General features: G+C 48.7%; 1 protein-coding gene across 3 annotated transcripts in view; it reads left to right on the plus strand.

The window, feature by feature from the left end:
* Pxylp1 (2-phosphoxylose phosphatase 1) overlaps positions 1 to 26,007 on the plus strand; it is a 66,778-nt gene that overhangs the window by 19,525 nt on the left and 21,246 nt on the right. For all 3 annotated transcript variants that reach the window (XM_060385462.1, XM_060385461.1, XM_060385463.1), the window contains exon 2: positions 12,604 to 12,735. In XM_060385462.1, coding sequence (XP_060241445.1) covers positions 12,657 to 12,735 — 79 coding nt within the window. In that variant the 5' untranslated portion in view covers positions 12,604 to 12,656. The remainder of the gene's footprint in view (positions 1 to 12,603; positions 12,736 to 26,007) is intronic.

The raw sequence follows: 26,007 nt of genomic DNA on the forward strand, positions 1-26,007 counted from the left end.
GACTCCCGAAGCTTACATAGTATCTGTCCTGTCACATTCTGTTAAACAAGAGAGCCCCCATGGCCTGCTCAGAGGACCAGAACACTTCTGATGGGAGATATGACAGGTGGTAGATACGTTAGATTAAAACTAATGTATTTTCATATTCTCTCTCTGTCTCTGACTGTTTAAGCCTTGGCTTCAAACTTCCCTCCTTGTTGTAGTTTTGAAGAGTAAATGTCTCCACAGGCTCAAGGGGTGAATACTTGCTTGATCTTAGGTAGTGGCTCTATTTGGGATCAGGTTCTGGAAACCTGAGAGGGTACAACCCAGAGCAACCAGGTCACGGGGTGAGTCCTCGTGGACTCTGTCTTGTCCTCTTTAGCACTTCGCTCCCTCTCATACTCTCCCTCCTTCCTGTCCACTATCATACAGTCCCAGCTCTGTGCTCTTCTGCCCATGTGAGGCCAAGCCACAGGGCAAACTCTGAAACCATGAACCAAAGCAAGTGTTTCTGCTCCTCAGTTACAGGAAAGACAAAGTGATAGATACACTACCTGTCTCAGTTTTCTAGAACCTTCCAGAGTGAGCTCAGGGCCTTGTGTTGCAGGTCCAGGATGTGTTTCGAGAGTTTCACCTCTCTGCTCCTCAGGCATCTCTGGAGAGCCGTAGTTTTCCCACTCCACATTTTCCCTGGAGGTAGGGAGGCTGCTCCTTCAGGTTTGGCATCCCAGATGCCTCCTTGTCCTAATGGGTATATATGGACAGAACTTCAAATCCCCGGGGAGCAAAACTCTTCTGTAAATCAAAAGATGTGGAGAAAGTTGGGTGTAGTGGCCCATGCCTTTAATCCTATCACTTGGGAGGTAGAGGCAGGTGGGTCTCTGAATTTGAGACCAGCCTGATCTGCAAAGCAAGTCCAGGGTAGCCAGGGCTATGGGGTCACACAGAGAAACCCTGTCTTGAAAATTAAAAAAAAAAAAAAAAAAGAAAAAAGAAAAAAAAAAACGTGGAGAATAGGAGGGCCTCGGTATAGGGTTGGGTCAGAGGGTGGGGCCTTTTGGTTTATGGACCATGCTTCGTTCGTTCTAGACCATCATAGGAATTAGGTAGCAGTCCAAGGGAAAGAGCTCTTTGAAGAATTAGATTTATTTTTATTTTTTATTCATTTACTTGGTTTTTTGAGACAGGATTACTTTGGGGAACAGCCAGGCTGTCCTGGAACTCACTTTGTAGACCATGCTGGGCTCGAACTCATTGAGCTCCACTTGCCTCTGTCTCCTGAGAGCTGTGCCACTACCACCCAGCAGGAAGAAGATGGCTTTGCGTTAGGTTTTAAATCAGTGTGTTTAAATGATTTGTTTTACAAAAGGAGGGTTTCTTTTAGTATATTCTGAGGTCAGAGAGAAGCAGCAGAGAGCTTTATTCTGATTGAATCACTCACAACCAAGGTCAGGGATAGGGCAGCCTGTGGTTGGTTTTCACTGAGCTAGGAGCAAAGCCAGCCGGATGTGAGATGTGTTCAGAACAGTAACTTACTAAACCACACCCTATAGCAAACATACCTCGTGCAAGTTTACGACGCACAGCGGGTGCCCAGTCTGTAACTCGGCAGAGCTTGGAAGCATGGTTCTAAAACAGGCCTCCACCTACCGCACGCAGGAGCCTTCTTTGCCCATATAAGGTGCCCATCTAGACACTCGGCTTTCAGTGATAATACAGACTACCTACTTTTTTATTTTGGTAAGCTTGTAGAAGATGGATAAAAAGGGGTGCTTTACATTCTCCAGCCTGCTCGTGCTAACAGCCTTTCTCTCTGCACCCCCACCCCTGCCCCGAGGTTTCATTCACTATCTTTGGCCCATTGGCCTTAAGCCTTGTGTTTGCATGCATTGCAATGCTGAGCTAAGCCAGGCTGACCGGCAGTATGAATAAAAATGACTCCCATAGATTCTTGAATTTGAACAGTTGGTGGCGCTGTTTTCAGGGGTTATGAAACTTAAGGAGATGGAGCCTTGCTAGAGGGCATATATCTTTTGGGGAGGACTTTGAGGATTTCTAGCCTTGCCCCACTTCTTGTCTCCATCTCCCCTCCCCACCCTCCCTCCTTCCTCCTCCTTTCCCCTACCGTCTCTCTCCTTGTGTGTGAAACAGAATATGATCAGCCAGCTTTCTGCTCCCTTTTCTGCCATGATGGACTCCATCCCTCTGGAATGGTAAACGCTTTCTTCTCTCTCTAAGATGTTTTCGGTCCTTAAAGAGACAGTAACAAACAAGTAAGGAAGACTAAGTATTGGAATGCACAGCAGTGCTAGTACCTGCTTTCTCTGCTAAGGGCTGAGACCAAATAACAGTTTGTGTTCATTCCCAAGCTTGACACCTGTGAGTCTGTGTCACAATGCTTAAGCACAACTTGAAATGCAAAGGACACTAACGTTTTTGAGAACCTATTTTAGAGATCTGAATCAAGGACTCAGTGGGTCCTGACATGCAGAGGGTACCTGGGAGTGGCTGTCCAGCGTTGGCCAGATCCATGGACTAGAAGGTTCATTCTGTACCGTGACAGTCACCGCCACCATGGAGTGAGGCTGCAGGTTTCTGAAGCAGCGTCTAAGGCCATTGAGTAACTGTCTACAGGACTAGCAGTGGTCCACGGAGAACCTGGTGTCTGTCCTTGTCTTGATCAGGGTACAGATGGTCTGGCAGTGAGCCAAGAGTGTGGTTTCAGCCTGAAAAGGGCCTCGTGAGACAAGACATCTTCCTGCAGCCAACTTGCATGTTCTGGTCCAAGCATCCAAGCAATAAAGACAGTGTAGTCGATAGCCCTCCTTCCCGTGTGTGCCTGAGTCACTTTGCACACCTGTGATTCTTAAGTTTTGGGAAAGCTTTTTTGTTTTTGTATTTATTTATTTATTACTCGAAAAATGTGACTTTTATCCTGCAGACCATCATGTGCGCCACTTGCATTTCCAGTTTACAGCCTGTTCTACCCTCTTCACCTTTCCTTCACTCCCGACCTCCACCCCTGAGCCCCAAGACAGGTTTTTTCTTTGTAGCTCTGGCTGTCCTAAAACTTACTTTGTATACCATGCTGGCCTTAAACTGCCCGCCTCTGCCTCCCAAGTGCTGGGATTAAAGGCAAGCACTACCAGTGCCTGGCTTTCCTTGACATTTTAAGAGCCTTTTAATTGACACGGTTTGCTTGCAAAATAGGATTTTTAAAAAAAAGCAGCTATGCTTTTGAAGCAGCTTTGGTGAGTTAGCTATGCCAAATGCATGTTGTCCTTTCTCTCGAGGTATGGTTGATGTTCTAAAATAAGAACACCATTTTCAGATGTAGCTGCTCCCAAAACTCCAGGAAGAGCAGAGTGATAGTTGGATGAATCAGACTTCTCCTCGAATGTCAAGAAGAGGTAGCTGAAGCATACGTGAAAAGTGAACCCCCTAGCTTGCTGAATCCCTCGTTTCAGCCTTGAGAAATAACTGGCCACCTTGACGATTTAACTGGGGGAGCAGGTGGATGGTTTTCCAAGAGAGAGTCATTGGACCTTGCAGTTGACAAATTTAGAAAGAAAAAAAAAATTATTGGGCTTGGAAAGCTGGCTCAGCAGTTAAGAGCAGGCACTTGTTGCTCCTCCAGAGACCCAGTTATGGTTCCCTGTACCCACATCAGATAGCTCACAGCCACCTTTAACTCCAGCTCCAGGAGATCTGATGTGTGCACATACACACGCACACACGTGCACACAAGTAAAAATAAAATAAATATTTTTAAAAATTAAAAATAGTTCATGCTTTTAAAAACACCAACTCCATGAGTCACCAGCTTCAGAACTTTCTTGGAAAGAAATCACAGATACATAATTCATGCTGTATATTTTAGAAAGGCACATCTTGGAATAAAAGTTCTCGTTGGTTGGACGCACAGGCTGCAGGAAACGCTGCGTGAGGTTTGTGGCTGCTGGATTACACCTGAGCAAGCCAGCGCTAAGGGTTTGAAAGCCTGTAATTATGACAGGATGTGCTTTGATGGCTAGATCTGAAAAGTGCTGGTGCTGTCATCAGCTGACTGCACGTAGGAATCGCTTCTTGGGATAATTGTGTGTGTTGTCAAACCTTCTCCAGGTGTGGGTGGTAAGAAACCCTCCCGGCTCCCTCCTTCTGTTCAGGTGGATTCTCTTGTCCTTCCTGCTTGGGCCTTTGCCACAGAGTGAATCCTGATTGGTTTCACCCAGTTGTCACATCCATTCTTAGGTTGTTGGTTTGGGCTTGGGCATGGGACTTGCTTCTAGGGAGGGGAAGGAAAGTCTGTTGGAGGGCTTCTGGTAAAGTAGAGGCCCAGGGGGTTGTCTACCTCTGCCCTCTACCAGGCATGGCTGTGGTGTTTGGGAGTGTGGCATCAGTTTCTGACACTAAGAGAAGCCGGCCTTGGGAGAGGACAAACAGGGAGGTTGCCAAGAGCATCAAGTATAGAAAGATCTTGGCTCCCCAAATGGTGGGTGCTTTTGAGCTGTTGTTTTAGTGCTGTGAATATTTGTTGACAAGGTTGCCGCATCTTACTGGGTTAGCTGGGGGTTTGTTGCTGCTTGCCGTTACTGTCTGCAGCCAAAGCATCTTCATGGCTACACAAGGACAGAATATTGGGTACCGCTCTAATGGTGGAGCAGAGTGGGAGCCTCATAAGTCAAGGTCTCCAAACACTCTGGGGCAGTGTGCCAAATTTGCTCTGTCCTGGCCTTGAACTAAATGGCATTTAAAACCTCTTCAGATTCTGACTTTCTCTGCTATTCCCAGTAGGTAGTCTCTTGCTTGGGATGGGGAGAGTGAGCGGAGGCGAGGACGAAGCAGAATAAGTTCCTCAGATTTGCTGCTGGGCACCAAACTGCCTAAGGCTCACAGGCTGGCGCTTGTAGGCAGCTCTCCACAGTGATGTCTGTTACAGTCTTCACAACCAGGGCTCCATTTCCTCATGGTGAAAACCATGATTACTAAGGGTTGAACAGCTTTAGACCTAGGCCCCTGATCTGAGTCCCTCCTTTGTGGAAGGAACTAAGCAAGGAGGGTTTAGGGATAGTGCCAGATCATCAAAGGTCCAAAAGTGGGCTGAAGAACCCTGGGCCCATTGTGACCTTTTAATTAGGGCACACTTGGGGACTGACCTATAGTTCTAATCTGTATCCTGCACCACTGTGGGCTGCACTGTAACCATCACCACGCTGGGGAATGGTATTGTCATGGATTACCTTTCCAGGTACCCTGGATGAGAGAAGTGTCTGGGAAAGTGAGGTGTAGGGCAGACATTCAGGGGCAGTTGTACCTCGGGGCTCCCGTGTGTCATGCAGAGGGCAGGGGCCTTTCTGAGCTTGCTCCTGGAGGAGAACACATGCTGGTAAAAGATGGACTCTGAGCCTAGGAAACAAGAGCCAGTGATGAATTGAGCCTGTCACACAAGCTGGCACTGTTTGGTGGCATGTTTTTGCAAATTACCATCACAGTAACATACCAACTCCAGTCTGCTCTTCAGGGCCGGTTCAAATTGCCTCTTCCAGGGAGCCCACCTGCTGTCTCCTAGTCTGGGTCTGATCCCTTTGCCCTCTCCTTCCCCTGAGGCTCTGGTTTCCTGTGGCCTAATGTTTGGCTTACTCCTTACTTCACTGATTGGACTATTAAGTTTACTTTTAAGACTGTTATTAAATAAACTTGCTTTATTATGAGGAACTCACAAATACAACCATAACACTGCCAGATTAAAGTAGCCACTGAAACAAGCCCTTACCCAGTCTCAAACTCAATAATTCATCAGTGAACCCTTGTGTAGTTAGAATGGCCCATCTGAAGTCCTGGAACTTCACTTAGTGTTTTATGCTTCCATTATCAGTTACGTTTTTATGCACTTTTCAGCACAAAGAAAAACTATAGCAGAATCGAAACTAGAAAAACTTTATATCCTCTTTAATGACTCCTGTCCTTTTGCCTGCATTCCATCTACTTTAAAAAAAAAAAAAAACTTTAACAAAAAAAGCAGGTTTTGTTTGTTTTTCCCCTTTGAATGTCAGAGACATCATGGAAGTAGAGAATCCTATGATGACCCTTAAGGCTCCACCTCCCGGCTTCAGCAGTCACTAGCATTTCACCTGCCTCGTTATCCTCCCTTGAATCCCAGAGGTTGTTTGTTTGTTGTTTGTTTGTTTTTGAGGTTTACTTTCTTTTATTTTCATGTGTATGGGTGTTTTGGTATGTGCACTACATGCAGGCATTGCCTTCAGAGACCAGAAGAGGGCATCAGATCGCTTGGTCCTGAAGTTACAGATAGTTGTGGGCTGCCATGCGGGTGCTGGGAATTGAATTCCAGTCTTTTGAGAGGGCAGCCAGTGCTCTTAACTGCTGAGCCACCTCTCCAGCCCCATCCCATGAGTATTTTTACAGCAAATCCTGGTCTCATATCCTTTCTTCTGTAAATCTGTAGTGCATTTCAGCTTTGAGTTTCAAGATGCTCCCTTTTACCTCCCAGAAGTATTCTCTGTCCTCTGCACGAGGTCTTTCTCATTTAGACTAGCACCAGTTGATGTCAGGAAATACTTTGTTCTGGGATGACTTGTACATGCATGCATGAATGAGTGAGTGAATGGATGATGGATGGATGGATGGATGGATGGATGGATGGATGGGTTGGCATCCACTTCAGAAGCCAGCTTCCAAGTTACTGGGAGAGCTCTGGAAATGGGCTAACTGCTGTGAGCTCAGAGCACCCCATTTCAGTCTGTTCTCCTGGGCTTTCCAGCTGGCTCTGTAATTAATCCATCTTCATCAGTCTCCAAGGTTGGTTTATTCTTAGCCAAGCAGCTTTGATTTTGCAATTAAACCCCACTCTGTGGAGACCTTGGAAAGAGAGGAGCCTTCAGATGCAGCCTTAGCCTTGCCTGGTTCATGTTTACTTTACAATTACATGATTCCTTTTAAAATTATAATGTTCTTTACTTAGGCCAAAATGACTATGACCGAGATGAATCAGAGTATAGAATCTACCCAAAGTAGTTTCTTTATTTAATTCTATCTTTCTGTTCCTGGTAGTAGTACTTTAGCTGCACATATGGAAGATAATTGAATGCATCTTTTCTTTCGAGTAGCCACGGTCACTTTTAAAACCCTAAATTCTGTATGCTTTGAAGGGGAAACCAGAGCCTGTTGCCTGATGTGGCATTCTTGGTTCTTACAAGGTAACAAATAGTCCAGGGCTCGGCTCTGGAAGCCTCTGTTGATGGAACGGTAGCTTAGGGAGATGCCTTTGACGTGCTCCTTTTCCCTTTAATTCAGAAACGGTATTTACTGTGGTGTAAAGGGATCTGCTTATTATCTTGTGTTGCTTCAACTCTGCACTTTCCTTTTGCTGCTCAGATTTATGGTAAAGCCAAAGGGAGTTAGCTGGCTTTTTCTGTTTGTTTAAGCAGAAATTCAATGTAATAATTCTAGGTTTGAGGTATTTTTAACCAGGGACTAGAGCTATGTCCAGTAGATGGCTCATAACAGGTAGTGCCATGAGCCAGAACGTGGACCAGCTGTTTCCATAGGACTATTTTGGGGGAGTTGCATTTGGTTATGATGTGTGTTGGACCAAGAGCATCTTTTCCATGGAAGCTGGTGGGACCTGAGAGATGTTGGGGAATAGGAAGTGAGGGAGCCACAGTCCCCCAGAAGCGCGTCACCTAGCCAGCACAGCAGTGAGTCATCCTGTGGATTTGATTATCTGGGCTATCAAGTAATAGGCTTCCCTCTAGGCTGAGGCAGTTGTGACCTGTGTGAGTGTGATAGGGTGTCTGAGGAGCTGCAGTAGCCCCCCCAGCAGTATTGCGCGTGAAGATGGCAGGAAGGAAACCCAGCATGACTTACCAAGTGCCTCACTGGCTGGCATAGCAAAAGGGGAAGAGAGCATTGGATGAGCCAGGCTGCATCCTGGATGCAGAGCAGAACAGCAGCCATCCTTGGTAATCTTTGAGTTTTTGCTGTGGGAACTAACAAGCCGAGGCATACGTTCCAGGATGAAAACCCCTGGGCATGGCTGGACACAGCAGTTGAGCTGAAGGCTTGCTATGGAAGAGGAGCCACGAATGGGGCTACAGGTTTGGCTGCCTGCCCTGATGGCTAGGGACATGGGCCAGTGAACAGGGAAGTGCCCAGCGGCCAGGATCTTGAGAAGAATGCACAGCGTGAAGCAGGAGCCACAGTTCTGGAGGGTGAATTTGGGGCTTAGGTAGGCATGGCGTCTGTGTAGTTCTACCAGGGAGTTCTGGAGAGTCAGGCATGGCACATCTCCGTGTGCCATCTGTTTTGCCTTCTGCAGTGCTTACTCCTCACCACCTTTGCTCGTTCATGTTCTTATCCCCAGGAAACGTCATGCTCTCACAACTTAGTGAAACAAAGTGAGTCTCTCCTGAGAGCGTGTAGAAAATTAGCAGCAGAGCTGGGAACGGAGCATAGATCCAGGGGCCTCTGGAGCCTCATCCTTTCCACTCCATTAGGGTTCCCATCAACTTAGTGAGTGTCCCTGTTTGGGAGTCCCTGCAGCATCCCTCCCCCTCTCCCCAGGAAGCACACACTCAACCTTCAGCATCCTAGCTACAGTTGTATACCACTGTCTTCAAATCCCTGCCGATCTTGGGCCCTGACAACATCACTTAGCTATTTTAAAGACCAAGAACAGAGCGTAGTCTCCATCCACCACATCTTCTACTGCAGTGGACTCCAGAGAATGAAATGGACACCAGAAGGTGCTGTGTGTCTGCTTCCGGGTTTAGTCAGCCTCAAGCTGGCCTGTGTGCAGAGCCTGAGGATGTGACGCAGCACAACTGGAACCAGCAAGACGCTGACCTTGCTGGAGAGTCAGATAGGGCACAGAAACCAGGGTGAAGTGTGTGCGTGTGGAAGAGAAAACATGGGGCATATTCCCACTGAAAAGTCAGGGTAGGCAGAAAATGACAGCTGTCCGGAGATTAAGAGCTGCAAAGCAGTTACACGAGCTCAGCCATCTGGTTAACCCAGCATACCTTCTCTGTTTTACATTAGTCTAAATGCAATCCCTTTCTCCAAAAGTACTCAACAAGTTGAGGAATGTGGACAGGATAGAGGATGGCATCGTGGGGTGCAGATCCTTGTGCAAGACTTTTTTTTTTTTTTTTCTCTTTCTCTTTTCCATCAGTTAGCTTTTGCTTTGTATCAAGTTCCCAAAACTCACTGGCTTAAAACAGCAGTCGTTATATTTGTATGTGAATTTGTGGGTTGGCCTTGAATTTCCTCTGGTCTGGAAAGATTCCACCAATAGATGCCTGTAGGCTTGGCTGAGCTGGGTGGTCTAGGGTACCCTCATTCATAATGATTGGCAGGCTGGTTGTTTGGAGAAAGCCTCAGTAGGGGCTGTTTTTGTTGGTTCCACATGATCTGTCATCCTTCAGCAGATAAACCTGTAAATCCTCCCAGAGCCCAGCCCCAATGCATTACAAGCCCCTGCAGGCTATCCATCTGCTCTATTCCCATTATCTAAAACAAATCTCTTGGCTAAACTGGTAGTCAGTTTGGGAGCCCGTTACATCAGTCCATGGATACAGAAGAAGGAGGAATCAGAAGCCTTTGCACTAAGAAATGCATCATGCTGCAAACCTGGGTTTAGCACAGCAAGTAGCAGTTGCTGCTATCTGACGCCCACCTGAAAACAGCTCTCAGCCACACCGTGGCGAATTTCTTAGGAAAAGTCAGTGTCAAGAGAAACTGTAGGACACATGGAGCGATTCTGGCAGCCTGTTCTGCCAGTCACCGAGGTGGGAAATCCCCAAAGGGGCTCAGGACAGAAAGTTAATGAAGGGCCAGGTGGAGCCCAGAAGCCAAAGAAAGCCATTGTCTCCTACATGCAAAGCATGGGTCAGCCAAGAGGCAGGTCTAGCCTGGGAGGTCCTGGTGCAAGAGATGCCATCTGGACCCAAAAGTCAAGGACAGTTTTCCTGGGCCAGCACAGTGAGATTCCTAAATCTCAGTTCCTGAATGAGAGACCTGATTGGAGCAGATTTGAGGGAGAACATCAGGGGGAGAGCTGCAAATCAGAACACAAGAATGTCGAGTGTTCACCCATCCAACAGGAACCGAAAAGTGAGTCGAGAAACTCCACCCTAAACTGTTTCCCTAGAGGAAGAAATCAATTGCAAAGTTAATAATAAGCCATTTTCTCTATATACCAGTCCCCTGCATGCCAGGGAGTGTGCTTATTAGCTTTGAGTTTGGTCCACACAACACCCTAAGGCAATTAGTCCAAATTTCCAGATGAGAAACAGCCTCAGGGAGGTTAAGTAATCGGCATCAGTCACCAGGCTTGTAATGTGTCTGACCCCGTGGCACTGAGCCCATTCTCTGAAGCAGGCTGCTGCTGATGTCGGACATGACAGACAGCATCATTAGGCAGCCAGGCCCATAAGACCCTCTAACAGTAGAGCTTGGGAAGACCCCCAGTGCTGCCCTCCCAGGTAGAAGCTCTAGAAGACAGCCACGTAGAGGAGGGGAGCATTCAAAGATGGCATCAGCCACAAGAGAAGATGACAGAGGAAACCATGAAGCAAAGCTCCAGTTCACGTGATGATATGAAGATGCGCTAAGCCTTTCTTCCCATTACACAATCTTTATCTGCCCCCTCCCGCCCCAAACTAAAAAGATCACCATGGCTGTTAGCTAGGAGAATGAAACAAGTGGATTGTAAGTTTGAGACCAGCCTGGGCTACATGGTGATATCTGTTTTTGTTTTTGTCTTAAACAAAGCAGAAACAACAACAACAAAAATACCCCTCAGAATCATTGTCTTAGATCATTGATACAATAAGTCCAGTTGGGAAAGACTAGGTGCAGAGGGGTTCTGAGACCCACAGCCATAAAAGGAAGGCACAGAAGTTCAGACACCATCGGGCTGTGGCTGGAATCAGTGTGTAGATGTTGAGGCCACAAGAAAGAGCTCTAGAGCCACAGAGGCCTCCCCCTGGCACCACCTCTTAGTAACTTCTCGCTCTCGGCTCCAGTTTCCTGTCTGTGCACCAGAAAGGCACATAGCAATTTAGCAGACTGTGAACAAGGTGACAGTTAGGACACAGGTGGCGCCAGCTTGCACCATGGTGGATGGTTGTGAGCAGTGAGAAGATCCTGGTTCCTGGAAGGATGGCATGAAGGTTGCCCGCTGCCCAGCAAGGAGCCACGTCTGTTGTTCCCGCAGACGGGAGTTCCTGCTGGCCCACTCTGCTGTGCGTTCTGATTTGTGTCAGTGTGTTTTAATGTGTCTTTTAGCAAAAGCTCCCCCCTTGGTAAATAAAATTCTGACAGGCCACCACCTAAAGGACAGGTGCAGGGCTGTGGGGAAGGGGAAGGGAGAGCAAGGGGTGCCAAGCTCTGGCTCCTGCCTCACTCCCAGTAGATGTACTTTTTCACAGTCTATTGAGCCAGTCCACACCCACGAGCAGTTCAGCAGCCTCTCATACTTCCAGTCAGGCTGTCTTCACTTTAGCAGGGGAGCTTCTGTCTGATCTTGCCTAGCTGGGATCTGTGGGAGATTGTGGAAAAGGCTCAGGTTGGTAATCGATATTATAATCTTATTGTTAGAATCTTAAGAAGGTAATCTAAGGAAAATGCGGTCTCCAGCTTCTACAGTTCTACGGTTCTACTTAAAATCTCAGTGAGAACCAGAAAATAAGCCTGATAACACTGGTGAGATGGCTCAGTAGGTAAAGGTAAGCCTGGTGGCCTGAGTTCAATTCTCGGGACCCATGTTAAAAAAGGACCCTTATAAAACTGTCCATTTTAAACTGTACTTTTCAGCCTTACTAATGTTATGTTTTAAGACCATCTTCAAAGAATAAAAAAAAAAAAAGGAAGGACAGAACAAAGCCATCCACTGACCTGCGCAGGCGCACATCCCCCAAACACAAAGAATAAACAAAACCTCAAATGTAAGGCTGACAGAATAAAATTACGGTACGCGTTCCCCCTCCCCCATGGATGGAAAACAAAGGATCTTACTCCGTATTTAAAAAAGTAAAAGTTCTGTTACGCAGTGCTAATGTGGTCAGAAAAGATTAGAATGCGCAGGGGGGAGGCTGCAAGAAGACCCCAGACTGTAGCCAAGAGGCTCAGTGGTCCAGAATGGGCCGCACCTCTGATGGGGCTGGCTAGTGTAGGAACACAGCCCCGCATCCCTGAAAGCAGTATTATGGGACATATTACAATGGCTGATACCCAGGTTAGGATGCAGGGGCAAGGTCATCTTGGCAAACACACTCCATCAGGAGTTGAAGACGAATGTCTGACTTAAATGGGGTGAGCTGGTCCATGTGCAGGGTTTGTTGTCTGTGGCCTTGTACATGCTCAATGAACATTCTTTGCACTTCTCTCTGGAATGTCGTGTCTCTAAACAGCCTCCTCAGCTATTGATGGCAGATAAGGGAGGTGCTAGTGGGCCCTTTTCACTCGGAAGAGTCTTCTTACTTGGGCAAAGACTTACAGAGCAAGTGTTGTTCTCAGCCAGGGCATGGGCTGACTGGATTACTTCCGGGTGATGGACTTGACATTCTCCTTGAATATTCCTCGCCTTTGTTTTCTCCTCAGGAAAGGCTTCCGTTTGGAGGTGAAACCATGAAGAGGACGTAGACCAGATAATAATGCTTTACCGCAACCGCTTCTTGGTGCTGCTGGCCCTGGCTGGGCTGCTGGCTTTCCTGAGCCTCAGCCTGCAGTTCTGTAAGTACAGAGGGGAGTTTAGGTGTGAAGGAGGGTAGACAGCTTCACCAGGGAACTAAGGGCCTGAGCTTGTGGCAGCAAGCAAGCCCTGGAGCTTTTTCATTATTGGTACTCACGGTGAATGGTTGCACGCGGGAGTCTTATACTGACACCTTTTCCTCCTTTGAGCCCAGGTCTCACTCTGTAGCCCTCGGCGTACGCCACCAGCCTCATGATACATCCTATGGACTTGTGTGTGCATTCCTAAGCTATTTGCTTATTCCCATAGTCTTCATTGACATCCATCCCCAAAGTAGAGAGGACCCATCTTGATTCCTCATGCTGAGCAGAAACATTTGGTCCCTTGAGGACTGAGTGGCTGTTTTCTGTTCAGTCACTGATGGGGCTGGAATAGTTGAGGACAAGTTGGGGAAATTGGGTCACTGGTGGGAAACCTGGCCCCTGGGTGACAGAGGCTACACGTAAGGGCCCCCAGGTAGCAAAGTAAGGACTCTCTGCTGAAGCTTGTCTGGGGGCCTCTCTGTCCTTCATTTTCCACTGGATCCTTATACTCACATTGTACCCCAAATCTGTGCTCCCCACACTTGGGGACTATCCTGGAGCTCAGATCCTGCCCCAGTGTCTCATTGATGGTGGCTCTTCAGTGGTGGTCCATTGTCCCCTGCCTCCCCCCTCTGCTTGGCCCCCTCCAAAGAACCAGTCTCTCCCTGTGCTCACCCCAACCACCCTGCATGGACCAGCTCTTCCCCTTCTTCTTAACATCCTTTCAGCCCTTGCCTCCTGTCCTCTCAATACCTTCCATTGCTCCCAGGGGTTTGATGCTTCTGTGATAGGTATCAGGATTCCCTTTCACTAGTCACGAAGCCTCACTGTGACATTTCCCTCATGCCCAGCACAGAGTGGGCATCTCTCAAATGCATGAGTGAACCTATGTCTATGCTGAAAGCATTTTCCTTTGCTTTGGATTCTGTGTCCTGGAAACTGAGGAGGCGCTGATGCAACGCTGAGAACTCTATGTTTGCGGTCACCTGGCTTCTCTGTTTTACCACCCCACCCTGATGGGCGGAGGACAAGTGTTTGTCACCCCCAGGAGCTCTGTGGGGAGGTGAGATTTCTCTTTCACCTCGAGTGTCAGAAAGAGGAGCAGGTGGCTCAGTAAGTGGGATGTGGTGAGTGTGGAGGAATGTGGGGAGACTTGGTATCAGGAGGGGGTGGTTTGAAGAAAGGAAGCTTTGAACAGACTTGCCTGGTTTACCTCCAGAGTGGTACATGGGTAGGCTCACCTCTGTGCGCGTGACAGGCTATTCTAACCCTGAAGAGGCTTAAAAATACTTACTTCACCCTTCCAGTATTGGAAGTGGTCAAGAGGAGGTGACTGTAGATGTGCAGAAATACTCCAGATGGCCAGTGACCTGCAAAAATAGAAACCCTTTCCAGAAAGTCGGATTTGGCTTTCAGTGGTTTCATTGTTCGTAATTTTTCATTGGAAAATTTCCATGCTTCGGTGAAGGAGGTGGGACCTGCAGTCAGCCTGGAGTTTTCTCCCGAGCCCCGGGCGGGTTGTGAGAGGTGACTGTGGCTGACTTGTGCTCCCCAGGTACCTCTCGCATGAGCTGGCCTGCGTGGCACTGAATGGCCCTGTGTGTCTCGCCCGTAGGCCTCTGAATGTTCGTCTGTGTTAGGAGGGCCGCTTTTCAGCCACACTTTTTTAAGGAAAATTTTGCAGAATAAATTGGCCTGGCTGGCCCCGAGCTCTTTATTCTGGAGTACCTTGCAGTTCAGAAAGCTTAAGAAATGGACGTCCGTGCTGCCTTTCTCCTTCTAGGTAAACTGCGACTTTGGGACCTGCCTGTTTCTATAGAAATGGCACTTTTACTTGTTTTATTTATTTATTTGGTTGCTTTATTGATTGCTTATTATTACAGTGTAAGAGGCTTTATTGATTCACAAAACAAAGACTGGTTCTCACCCTAAAAGACATGGGCATCTGTCTTTATTGCTCCTTGTGACAGATTCTTGAAAGACACGATGGTGACATTATTGCTTGAAATAATACGGAGTTATCGGTTGTAATTTGTTGCATGCTTTACCTGAAAGGTAAGGTTTCATTTGCTGAAGCTCTTGCGTGTCTTACTGCATCTTGTTTGTAGATTACTTTTCTTGTTGCTGCTCATGTTATGCAAACATTTAGATGCAGGTTGGGATTGAGAAATGGGATTGTTTCAATAAGCATGTCTTCCCGAGGGCAGAGAGTGCCGAGTTATCAGGCTTCAAGTACTCTTCAGTACGTGTGCTCAGCACTGTAGAGGGAGCGGAGAAGGGGCCCGCACAGCTTAAGGTGCTGTATCTGGCTTCTCAATACCCATACACCTCGGATAACGATGGCTTACATACGCTGATGGCCTTACTGAAGTTACCTGGGTTTTTTATTATTTTATCTTCAGTTTCTTAATGCTGAAATATGTACAGTGAGAAAATAACTGCCCAAATTTTAAGAATCCATTGTTACGACATGGAAAGGTTATTAGGACGTGAAGACATCCGAATCATTCGTTTCTGCTTTTTCCGTCCATTTATACCCCCGACCTTTCCTCTTTGCAGCATTTCTTCACTGTGTATTTTGGTGCTCGTTTCTCCATGCTCTCACTGTCACTCCCCAAATGGCGGTGTGACAGGCCGAGACGGGCTCTGAAATTGTGGCCTTGATTTGAATGTTGGCTTCCTCATTAGGCAGCTGGCGCTCTGCATCTTCTTCCGTGAGACAGCTAGCCATCGTAGTTTTGCAAGGCTGGCGTAAGAAGAGACATTTCTGGAAAGTCCTTGGCTTGTGGCAGCCTCCTGGTCACCTGGTGCTCCTCCTTTAAAGTTGGTATGAGAACGTAGACTTCTTGGGAAAGCCCCTGGCTCATGGCCGTGACTGTTCCTTTCACAAAATGGAGCTGAGTATTGTTGTTCTGCAAGTTTGTTGGAGAGCTGAGGGCTTTTGGGGAAACCCTTGGCCCACAGCCGCACACTGACTGTAAGTCTACACGCAAATCAGAACCCCACCAGAGTGCACGTTCATGGTACTGCGGCATTCCAGAAGGTGGTCAGCGCATACGTTACCTCAGCTACTTGGTGAAAGAAGACTTGAAATTTACCACCGGTCTATTTGCGTTTAATCGGAGCACATTGGCAGACAGTTAATCCATACGGTGCATTTGGCATTCCTATCTGAGAGCCATCATCTCCCGGGCAGGGCCCCAGTTGACCACAGTAGGGCTCATTGCAGTAGTGAAAGCCAGGATTGTCTTCAGTGTCCGAAGCATCCTTTCTGCAAGCGGTGTTAGCCTGTTTTGTATGACCCAGATTGACACAGAGACACATTTGCATGCAATAGAGCTTCCGAGGACTTGAGTGCTCTATCAGGGAGGCGTGGGTGCTGTATTCTTCCCACAGGCATCGTCACACACTGGAAGGTCACTGTCCAAGGAGTACAGTATCAGGCAGGTCAGTGGGCCCGGTCACATTTAGAGTCTGTACCCTAAACTCTCTCCTTACTGACCCAGCGCATGTGTGAGTGAGCTTGTTCTTCAGCTAACATTCGTGAGTTGTCGCTGGGCTGGGAGTTCAGTCCTTCTGGAACCATAGGCAGCTCACTGACCAGCAGAGGTACATGAGGAGTAGTGTGATGCTGGGCAGGCAAGGGACAGGCCATGGTGGAGTGGACAGAGCGTGGACCTTGGAGCCTGACTCCAAACCAAATCCCTGTCCTGCCACTAACCAGAGCTCTGAGATCAGAGAAGCTCTTTGCCTTTCCATGCCTTAATTTCCCCTCAGTAAAGCGGAAATCTTGATTGGTGGAGTTGGTAAAGGGTTATATAACATGTGGCAGGGTGGGATAGAGGACAAGAACCCTATCCAGGCTAGGGCGTCAGCGAACATTTGAGGTCGTACCTGAGGGAGCGTAGGACAGGGGTCACCTGAGGTCGTGCTCGAGGGACTGTAGGACTGGGGACATCTGAGGTTGTGCTCGGGGGAGAGTAGGAGTTGTCTGGGGAAGACACTAGAGAAGAGTGTCCTGGCAGATGGAGGCTATGCAGAGGCAGAGCAAGAGGGAGCCCCAACAGCAGAGACGCCACCATGCAGCCAGCATTCGGGAGAGTGTACAGCCCAGTTCTGTGTTTGCACAACATGACTGTCAGAGGGCTCAGATCAGCACTGCCTTGGGATCTTGTTTAAAACGCACATTCCTAAGCAAGAAAAAAAAAAAATTACTGTGGTCCTCCCTACAGAATCTGACTCTTGGTGGGAGCAGAGCCCAGAAGTCCCTGTTAAGAAGCAACGCTGGGTGCAGCTCAGGCAGTGTGAACTGGTAGGAGGATGACTCTGAGTGATGCAACTCAGGCTGTTTGACTCATGCAGTTAAAGCCTGGGGGTGGTCCAGATGCAGGCATTGGTCCCAAAAGGAAGAAGCAAAGCCTGGAGTGTCGTGGTGTGCATAGGGCTTTGTGTGGAGGGACTAGTGGGACAGAGTGACTCTGCCTTGAGACCCAGGAGTCTGGCTTGGATGCAGTGCTTTGTTCATCCTTGTATTCATTCAGTCTCCTGCAGTGCTGATAGGACAAGCTGAGGGAAATGAAATGTCCAGGACATAGGCAAGGAGAAAAGAGGGCTCAGGGCAAGGAAGTGGGGCAGAGCGCAGGAAAGAGAGGTGGGGTGAGGATTGAGGTGCACCGGATGGCTGGAGGCCTCTGAAGGCTGGATGGATGCAATGCCGTGTCCAAAGAGGATCTCGGTCACAGGTCTCGGAAAGACTAAGTCTGCGGCCGCCGTTTGTGGCTTTGTGTTCATCATCGTGCAGTCTCGGCTGGGAAGGACCTTGTTTGGTTTGGCCCAGCCAGTGTTTTCAGATTTTAGAAATTATTTACCAGCCTCGCATAAATAAACTTTCCACTCCTGTTTGAAAAGCCATTTTTCCCTGGCGCCTGAGACGGCGAGTCCCATCCTGCTGAGTCTCTGCTGCAGCTGTATTTTTCCCTGGGAAAAGAAAGGAGGGAGGGCCAAAGCTGAGATCCTGGGGAGATAGGAGGGGATGGAGACAGCCTTCACTGGGTAGGGCCGCTTATACAGGAGCTGTGCAGAAGCTGGGGTGTCCTGAATGTCTCAGGAGGACAGAATTAGAGTCCCAAGCTTAGTCAGCTCTGTGAAAAGGGTGGTGTGTGTGTGTGTTTCTGTTGGTGCCTTTTTATCAGCAGAGCCAGCATTCTTCTCGTAATCCCCAGACTCCGCACTCTGCCCCTGCCCTGTGGTGCTTTGGATCCCCTGTCTACTGGGAAAGACAATAACAGCATTTCGTGGAGCCCCATGAATTTCAGCTGCTTCTGCATAGAGGGGCCAGGAAAGGAGCAGTAACGTTGCCCTTGGTTGCTCATAGACTCTTACTCCCTCGGCTTCATGTGCTCTCTATAGACATCTATTGCTGTGTGCATCAGTTCCATGGCAGCCCCTCAAGGCCTGTTGTGCCTGATATACATGGTCTTGCTTAGCACAAGTTTAGATAAAGGTATCTGAGAGTAAGCTCATTGGCTGCAGAACAGCCTGGAGCCTGTACCCAGGCAGGGGACTGGGCCATCCTCTGTTCTTTGTCTTGTGTACATTTTATGAAGGAAGGCATGAACTCTAGCAGTGTTCGTGAACTGGGGCATTTGGAAGACGTGTGTGTGTTCCCAAGGCCAAGGTTTAGAGATTGAAACCTTTAGAGAGCAAGGCTCTTGGCTGGCAGGGTGGCTCAGTAGATAAAGGTGCCCCCAAGACAACCCGAGTTTGATTCTCAGAACCCACACGATAGGAGACAACCAACTCCCACAGGTTATCTTCCAACTTCCACATTCACACCTCGGCATGTGTGCACGTGTACACATGGGCACGCACACACACACACACAAACGCGCACACGGGCGTAAAACGTAAAAGGTCTAACATCCGGTACACAGTTCTCATCATTCTTAATTGAAATGCTTAGGAGCCGAGTGTTCCTCCTTTTAGACTGGGGACTATTTGCATATTCATAATAGAATGAATGTCTTGAGGATCTGACCCAGAGCTAAACATGAAGTTCATTGGCGTTTCATATATACCTCATGCATGTAACCTGCAGGCATTTTGCAATGTTTTTCATAAGCGAAACTGTGAAACACTTTCATGGTGAGGATTTTCTTCATACACTGTATGTCAGTACTCCACTTTACAGGCTCTGGAACATTCTGGGTTCTGTATTTTCAGATTAGATACTTAACTTATATTTGACTCTGAAAGCCACAGTGGATTCCCCCCACCTTTCCCCTGCCTTTTCTCCTTCCCTCTCTTCTTCCTTTTCTGTGAGCTGGCTCCACAAATAATGAGGAACTGAAAGCGAGACTGTGGGTTTATCAAATCTCCATCCTGCCACTGGATGAGGTTTTCACCGGGTTTGTTAATTAATTTTGATTTTTTTCTAAATTCCTTTAAAGAAGTCTTACTTTTGCTTTCTTCTCCCTCCCTACTCTATTCCTCTTTGCTTCTGATGTGAGAGAATTTCTCATAATTTGATGAAGGGACAGAAGGTTTGTTTAAAATTGTGTTTAAAAGTGCTATTGCAGTATCTTTTATAAGAGGACACAGGAGTGGTGACTGTACTGTATACAGCGGTCCAGGCTTTTCACAGACAGCATGTAGGAGTTCATAGATCTCATTCTTTGGAGAGCTGTCTGTAGCCTGTTAATGGACTATATATGGTCCATTTTATGGTGAGTATATGGGTGTGAGGGGGTGTGATTCCCAACTTTAGGAACAGCTGTCAAAACTTGTTAGTAAAAATTATATTAGTCACTGAATTCTGCGTGCCTGTAGAGCACAAGACTAAGTGGAAAGAGAGACAGAGTAAGAAGATAATTCCACTTTATGTGTAAGCTGCCATAGTCAGTCCGTCTTGAGCCCAAGAGGGCTGGAGTTGATGGGGTATGTACCCCAGCTGCGCCCCGTGCCACCTTACTCCTTACTGACCTGAGGTTGGGACTCCTGCCCCTACTGAGGTCCCTGGAGCAGTGCCCCCCAGCCCACCTCAAGTCTGAAGAAGCTGGTGGAGAAGAGGCTGGGGGTGAAATCCAGGGAGCCCAACAGTGGTCCATCTCACTGTCTTCTTCACACTGGTGGCTAGGGAATGGTTCCCCAGCCTCATCCAGACCAGGCAGGAGAAAAGATGGGAGCGAGCCGTAACAAATAGCTCTCTATGACTGACAGTTTAGAAGGAGCCTATCACCTCTCGGCCCTCCCTGCTTGTCTTTCCTGTAATGGAGGCTGGGATCACATCCCTTCTGCTCCTCCCCAGCCCCAGGCAGCTATCAGGGTGGGGTAGTCTGTGTTGGTTGTGCCCTCATCCACACAGTTCCCCCTTGAGCCGGCCTCCCCACCCCAGACCTCTCCCCACTTGGTGGACTGTCCCTGTTTTTCGAGACAGGGTTTCTCTGTGTAACACTGGCTGTCCTGGTACTCGCTCTGTGGACCAGGCTGGCCTGGAACTCACAGAGATCTGCCTACCTCTGCCTCCAGGTACTGGGGCTAAAGGTGTGCGCTATCACCACCCAGCCCTTTTTATTTGAAAAAGGAAAGATTTGCTAACCTTTTTCGAAGGTGATATTGGAAATCTGCTTGTCAGTGTGTTGTGTTTTTAGCCCAAATCTAGTGGTTTCTGTATTGTCTCGCATGGTTGGTTTTGGGAGTCCTTCAGATCCCCAGAGAGATTTGTGTCCGCCACTTCCTCTGTCAACGCCAGTAGCCCTCACTGAGCTCTCAAAGTTGGACTGGAGGTAACCCAGGACGCAAGAAGCGAGAGAGCCAGGTTCTTTCCACGGTTCTTTTCCATGTCCATTCTGACCGTCATTAGCAGTTTTCATCGTGATTTGAAGCCTTTGTCTTCACATCACAGTGGGCCTGTTGGGAAGCAGCCAATCTGTCCCATCCCGTCTCCTCCCTAATTCCCAGTGCCCTCTGAGGAATGTGAGTTTCTGGTCAAGCGCTGTCCACTGAGGGGTCTGTCACACTCTAGTACTTGATAAACTTAAGCTCCTGTGGCAAATGCTGGAGCTGGGTTGTAAGTGGCGCCAGCCTAATAGGACTTGCTGGGCCCCCAACCCCTCCCCCCCCCCCCGGAGCCATACTCTCTGTGGTCCACTGGCTCGTGCAGGCAGCCAGCACAGTAGAGAGCCTTTCTGACTTACCACCTCAGGTGGCTTGTGATAAGGCGATGTTAAAATGGGGCCAACACGAAAGGTAGATACTGTGGCGCAGTAAGTTCACAAAGGAACTTGAGGTTCAACTGTTGATACAGTCTTGTCTGCATAAGCCAAGCACCTGATCCTCAGGTGTGGTTCTGCCCTTCCCCACTGCCCATAAAACGAGACCCAGCCCAGCCATTAACACAAGTGACCAGAAGTACATGGCAGAACCACAGGCTCTTTCTCGTGGTTCTGGTTTTCACGGGCAATTACCACAGACATCTTTTTGATCTAGTACATCATGGAGACGGGAGGATGGGCTACTAAGATGGTTTTGTGGACTGAGGGAATTGTGGGAAGTGGCTGTGAGAGCAGATCATTATGATCCCTCGGCAGATGGATGAAAGAGAGAACCCAGAGTCCTTTAGATAACAGAGAGAAACTGGAGCCATGTGGAGGCGGGACAGGGGTGGTGCCTCTCAGAGAAGATGCTGACTCCGGTGAACTGCATGTGTGCAAGAGTCAGAAAGGCTGCTGCTGTTGAGGTGCTGAGGGGGAGGGAGACTGGCTCGTTGTGCTTCTGGGGCCATGGGTAACAGCACTCCTGATCCCACACTGAAGAGAATACCTTTAAAGACATTATAAGGCAGAGGTTAGGGAGTGTAGGAGGCAGAGGATCCAAGTTCACCCACATTGAGGGGCCCAAACTGCCTGGAACTCCCAGCTCCAGGGGACCCGGCACCTTCTGGCCTCCATGGACACCTGTGTGCCTGTGGTGCACATTCACTCCTGTGGCCACATACACTTACGCATAAGTGAAAATAACAAAAAAAATTTTCAAAAAAAAAAAAACTTACAAGGAACAGGAATAAACATTTGAAGGACAGATGTGGAAATGGCATATCTTGATCCCTTAACCATCTTCAGTGCACGGGTTCATCCATCACTACCCTAATGTAGGTTCAACTCCCTTTTACATTGAGAGAGGTAGAGGCACCTGCCCAGAGCCAGGACTGGATCCCATGCCTCGCTTTTTGACCAGCCCAGGTTGAGGTCCCAGCAAGGGCAAAGCAGGCCCTGGAGTTAGGAAGGGAAAATGCAAATGGCAGGCCAGACCTTGTCCTCAACTGATTCTTTGCAGGTAGTGTTTGTCACTGGAATAACATGTGGGTTGTGACCTCTTGGGGGGAGGAGTCAAACAACCCTTTCACAGGGGTCACCTAAGCCCATCAGAAAACACAGAATTCACAACAGTAGCAAAATTACAATTATGAGGTAGCAACGGAAACAAGTTTATGGTTGGGGATCACCACAAGATGAGGAATTCTTTTAAAGTTGTGTGTCAAACTGTATAGGAAGGTTGAGGACCACTGCCCTAGAGTGACTTGGGGAGCAGCTGAGCCCAGAGACAAAGATGAAGTGACAGTGTATCCTGGTCATGTTTACAGTCTCTGGGATGGATACCTGTGGGTTCCAACATGGAACCTTGGTCCGTCAGAGGTCGGTACAGTGGAGGAGGAGCAAACAGACATATGCTGAGGGGCTGGTGAGTGGGCGGGCTCTGTTTGGAGCAGCATTCTCTGGAAAGGGACCTTGTTAGCCTGCTTAGAGTCAGGTTCCTTGCTTGGGTTAGTTAGCATGGCAAAACCAGGGCATGGGGGAATAGCTTGTTGACCCAGCTGTAGCACAGTGTTGGTAAAGAGTGGAAAAGCTGCTTATCACAGTTAGGGTTTGTGTCGCTGAGATAAAACACCCGTGGCCAAGAGCGACTTGGGCAAGAAAAGGGTTTATTTCAGTTATAGTTTAGCAGGCAGGGAAGTCAGGTCAGAAACCTGGAGGCAGGAACCCAGGCAGAAGCGGTGGAGGAATGCTGCCTTCTGGCCTGCTCCCGGTGACTTTCTCAAACTGCTTTCTTGCCTAGCCAAGGCCCGTTAGCCCAGGAGTGGTACCGTCCACAATCGGCAGGGCCCTCTCATGTTATTAACCAAGACAGTGACCCCACAGGCTTGCTTATAGGCCAGTCTAGTGAAGGCATTTTCCTCAATTGAGGTTCCCTCTTCTCACATGATTCTCACTTGTACCAAGTGGGTAAGAAAAAAACAGCCCGAACATTGCTCTCACCGGGTGCGGGCCTTCCCCACCGGAGGAAAGGAGTTGTTGCCATGGATGCAATACCATCTGCCTGTGCAGTGCCCCCATCGAAGTGGGTGTGAGGCAGCTGTGTGGAGTTTGCACAGGCGGCTAAAGCTGTAACAGGTACAAAAGGGCCGGGATGTTAGTTACCTCTGTGTCTCCGTGCTCTAGATACCCAGTGGAAACAACTGGGGCAAATTTCATTTTGGCTCTTGGTCTCGGAGAGATTTGGGTTCACCATAAAGGGGGAAGTGTGGCAGCTGGAGATCGTGGCTCAGACGGCAGTGGTAGGGGTCTGTGTTCACATCCTGGCAGGTCAGGGAGCAGAGAGCTAGGTAGGAACCGGGGCTGACTGTAGTCTCAAAGGACTGCACTTGGAGATCTCCTCCATCAAGGCCCCGCCCCTTCAAGGTTCCACAGCCTCCCTCCTTAGCCTCATCAGCCAGGGAACAAGTACTCAAACGGGAGCCTGTGGGGTCGTTCCAGATGTAAGCCGTAGCAGCTGGGGATCAGTAGATCTCTGCCTTCTGCTCTGGATCAGGGCCTTGATATGGGAAAGTGAGCTGACATCATAGACACTGGCTTGACACTTTGGAGGAAGGACACTGGCTTGGGTCTCTGCAAGTCAGAGAGATTCCCACATAGTGAGCTGGCCTCACACACTTCGCTGTAACATCCCCACCGACCCATTCATTACCAAGGTTGTAGGAATAACTGATGTTACTTGAGGGTCAGCCAGGAGCTGGTGGCTAATAGACTGTGTGGGAAGCTATAATAGTTCTGACTCTGGGCCATTTCTTTCATCCTGTAGGACCGGAAATGGAATCAACAAAAGCCAGAACATAATCATCAGATGTAGGTTTTGCTCCAAAGAAGTCCGTAGCTCTGGCGGCTGGGCCAGGTTCTCGTTAGCTAGGATTTGCCTGAAGGTGGCATTCATAGCACATCTCAGCATTTCTTCCGTAGCACAGTCCCCACCATGCCCCTCTTGTACTCCCAAACCAGTGACCAGGGGTTGCAGGAGCTGTGATAACTGAGGACTCTCCCCCCTCAACCCCCTTCCTTTAAGGCTTAAGTGCTTTCCACTCCCTTTTCTTACTTATTAGCCACTAGGGGACAGATACATAGGCATTAGCCTGAGGAGATAGGGCCTGGGTTTGTAGTCCTCAGGAAGCCCTTTGTCTCCCTTTCACTTTCACCTGCAGTACACTTTCTGGCTGATACTCTGCCTAGGTTTAGGGTGAGTTGAGCCTGGTCACAGCAACGTTTTGCTTCTGAGAGTAGCGGGATGTCTTAGTCAACATTGTATTGCTGTGAAGAGACACCATGATGGTGGCAGCTCTTATAAAGGAAAACGTTTAATTAGGGCTGGCTTAACAGTCACAGAGCTTTAGTCCATCATCGCCTCGGTGGGAAGAAGCATGGCCTGCAGGCAGACGCGGTGCTAGAGAGGGAGCTGAGAGTGCTACATCCAGATCAGCAGGCAGCAGGAAGAGAGACATTGGGCCTAAACCCAAAGCCCACCCCAGAGACACACTTCTTCCAACAGGCCCTCACTTCCTACTCCCTGTCAGATAGGACCACTCCCTAATGACCAAGCATTCAAATGTTTGAGCCTGTTGGGGCCATTCTTACTCAGACCACCACAGGGACCAAAGAAGAAACTTCTAAAATGGAATGTTCTCTGTCATTTCTTTGAGACCCCGTCAGTATCTTTATTCAAGCATTATAGGGGTGAGGACAGAAATAAATAGTTGGAGGCTGATGGAAATCTTCCTTTCTGCTTAGTGATCGCACTACAGAGAAAGTTCGTGCCCTCAGGCAGCCGGTTACCAGTGAGCGGCACTTCCTCTGTCACACATTCTTCACAGTGGCACGGTAGCCCCAGGGCACACACTGAGAGTCAAGGATTTTTTTCCACCTACACAGCAGAACTCATGATCCTTCCATCCGACTGCCCACTCTCACTCCAAATGCCACCCCCCACCGCCCCTTTCTCTTTCTCATCTAAGCTGTTGTCACCTGCTTTGGGACTTATTGTCCTGGGGAGTGGGTGGCGAGGCAGGTGAATTACAGGGGACGTGGGCAAGGGTCAATGGGATAAGTGCCCTCTCAGATCCCAGGTTCCAGATATTTTGTGTGTTCCCAGCCTCTGGTCAGTGTCGCAATGCCAGGATGGAAGCGTCCCCCAGCCTCAGGACCCCGTCCTCTGTCAGGGCTCATAAGGCTTCCCATGTGATACCCATTATGGGTCAGTTGGACCCGGTCACTCAGAGATCTGAGGCAAGCCTTGAGCCAGGTTGCTGACCACAATGTATATGAGCCTCTCAGAACAAGGAAAGACTGTCTGCAGCTATCTCCTCTCTAGGCTGCCCGGGTTAACCATCGAGATTGTCCAGGGAACTCCATGAAACACCAATCAAAGCACAGAGTGCAGTGTATGACTCAGAATAGACCTTGAGCTCAGCAAGAATTTTAGGAAAGGCTGTCCTCTGCTAGTCATTAGGGTACATCAGTATAAAAGAGGCATGATCTGGGCCTTTCAGGCGTTTGAGGTAGTGGAATGACAAACTGGGCCTCTGCTTACGTGTGCTCTGGTATATGCCTAATAGCAAAAATAGATAGATTTATGGGAGAGGGGTGTGGAAACCACACGTAAACTCAGAGTGGACTTCCTGGAGGAGGCAGCTCTTGGCAGATTCAAGCAAAAGGAACTGGGTGGACAGAATTACAAGCAGATAGGACCATGAGTGGGACATGCTGGAGGGCTAGGGCTCTGAGCAGCACAAATGCCGACAGGGTGAAGATGGTGCTGAGGGGACTGCACACAAACCTGCCTGTGAGCCTGTGTGAGTGCCTGGTATCCGGAGGACTCCTCAGAGAGGCCCCTGCAGATGCCTCACAG

Source organism: Meriones unguiculatus, chromosome 6 (assembly GCF_030254825.1).
Source record: "Meriones unguiculatus strain TT.TT164.6M chromosome 6, Bangor_MerUng_6.1, whole genome shotgun sequence".
In the NCBI taxonomy this organism is placed as follows: domain Eukaryota; kingdom Metazoa; phylum Chordata; class Mammalia; order Rodentia; family Muridae; genus Meriones; species Meriones unguiculatus.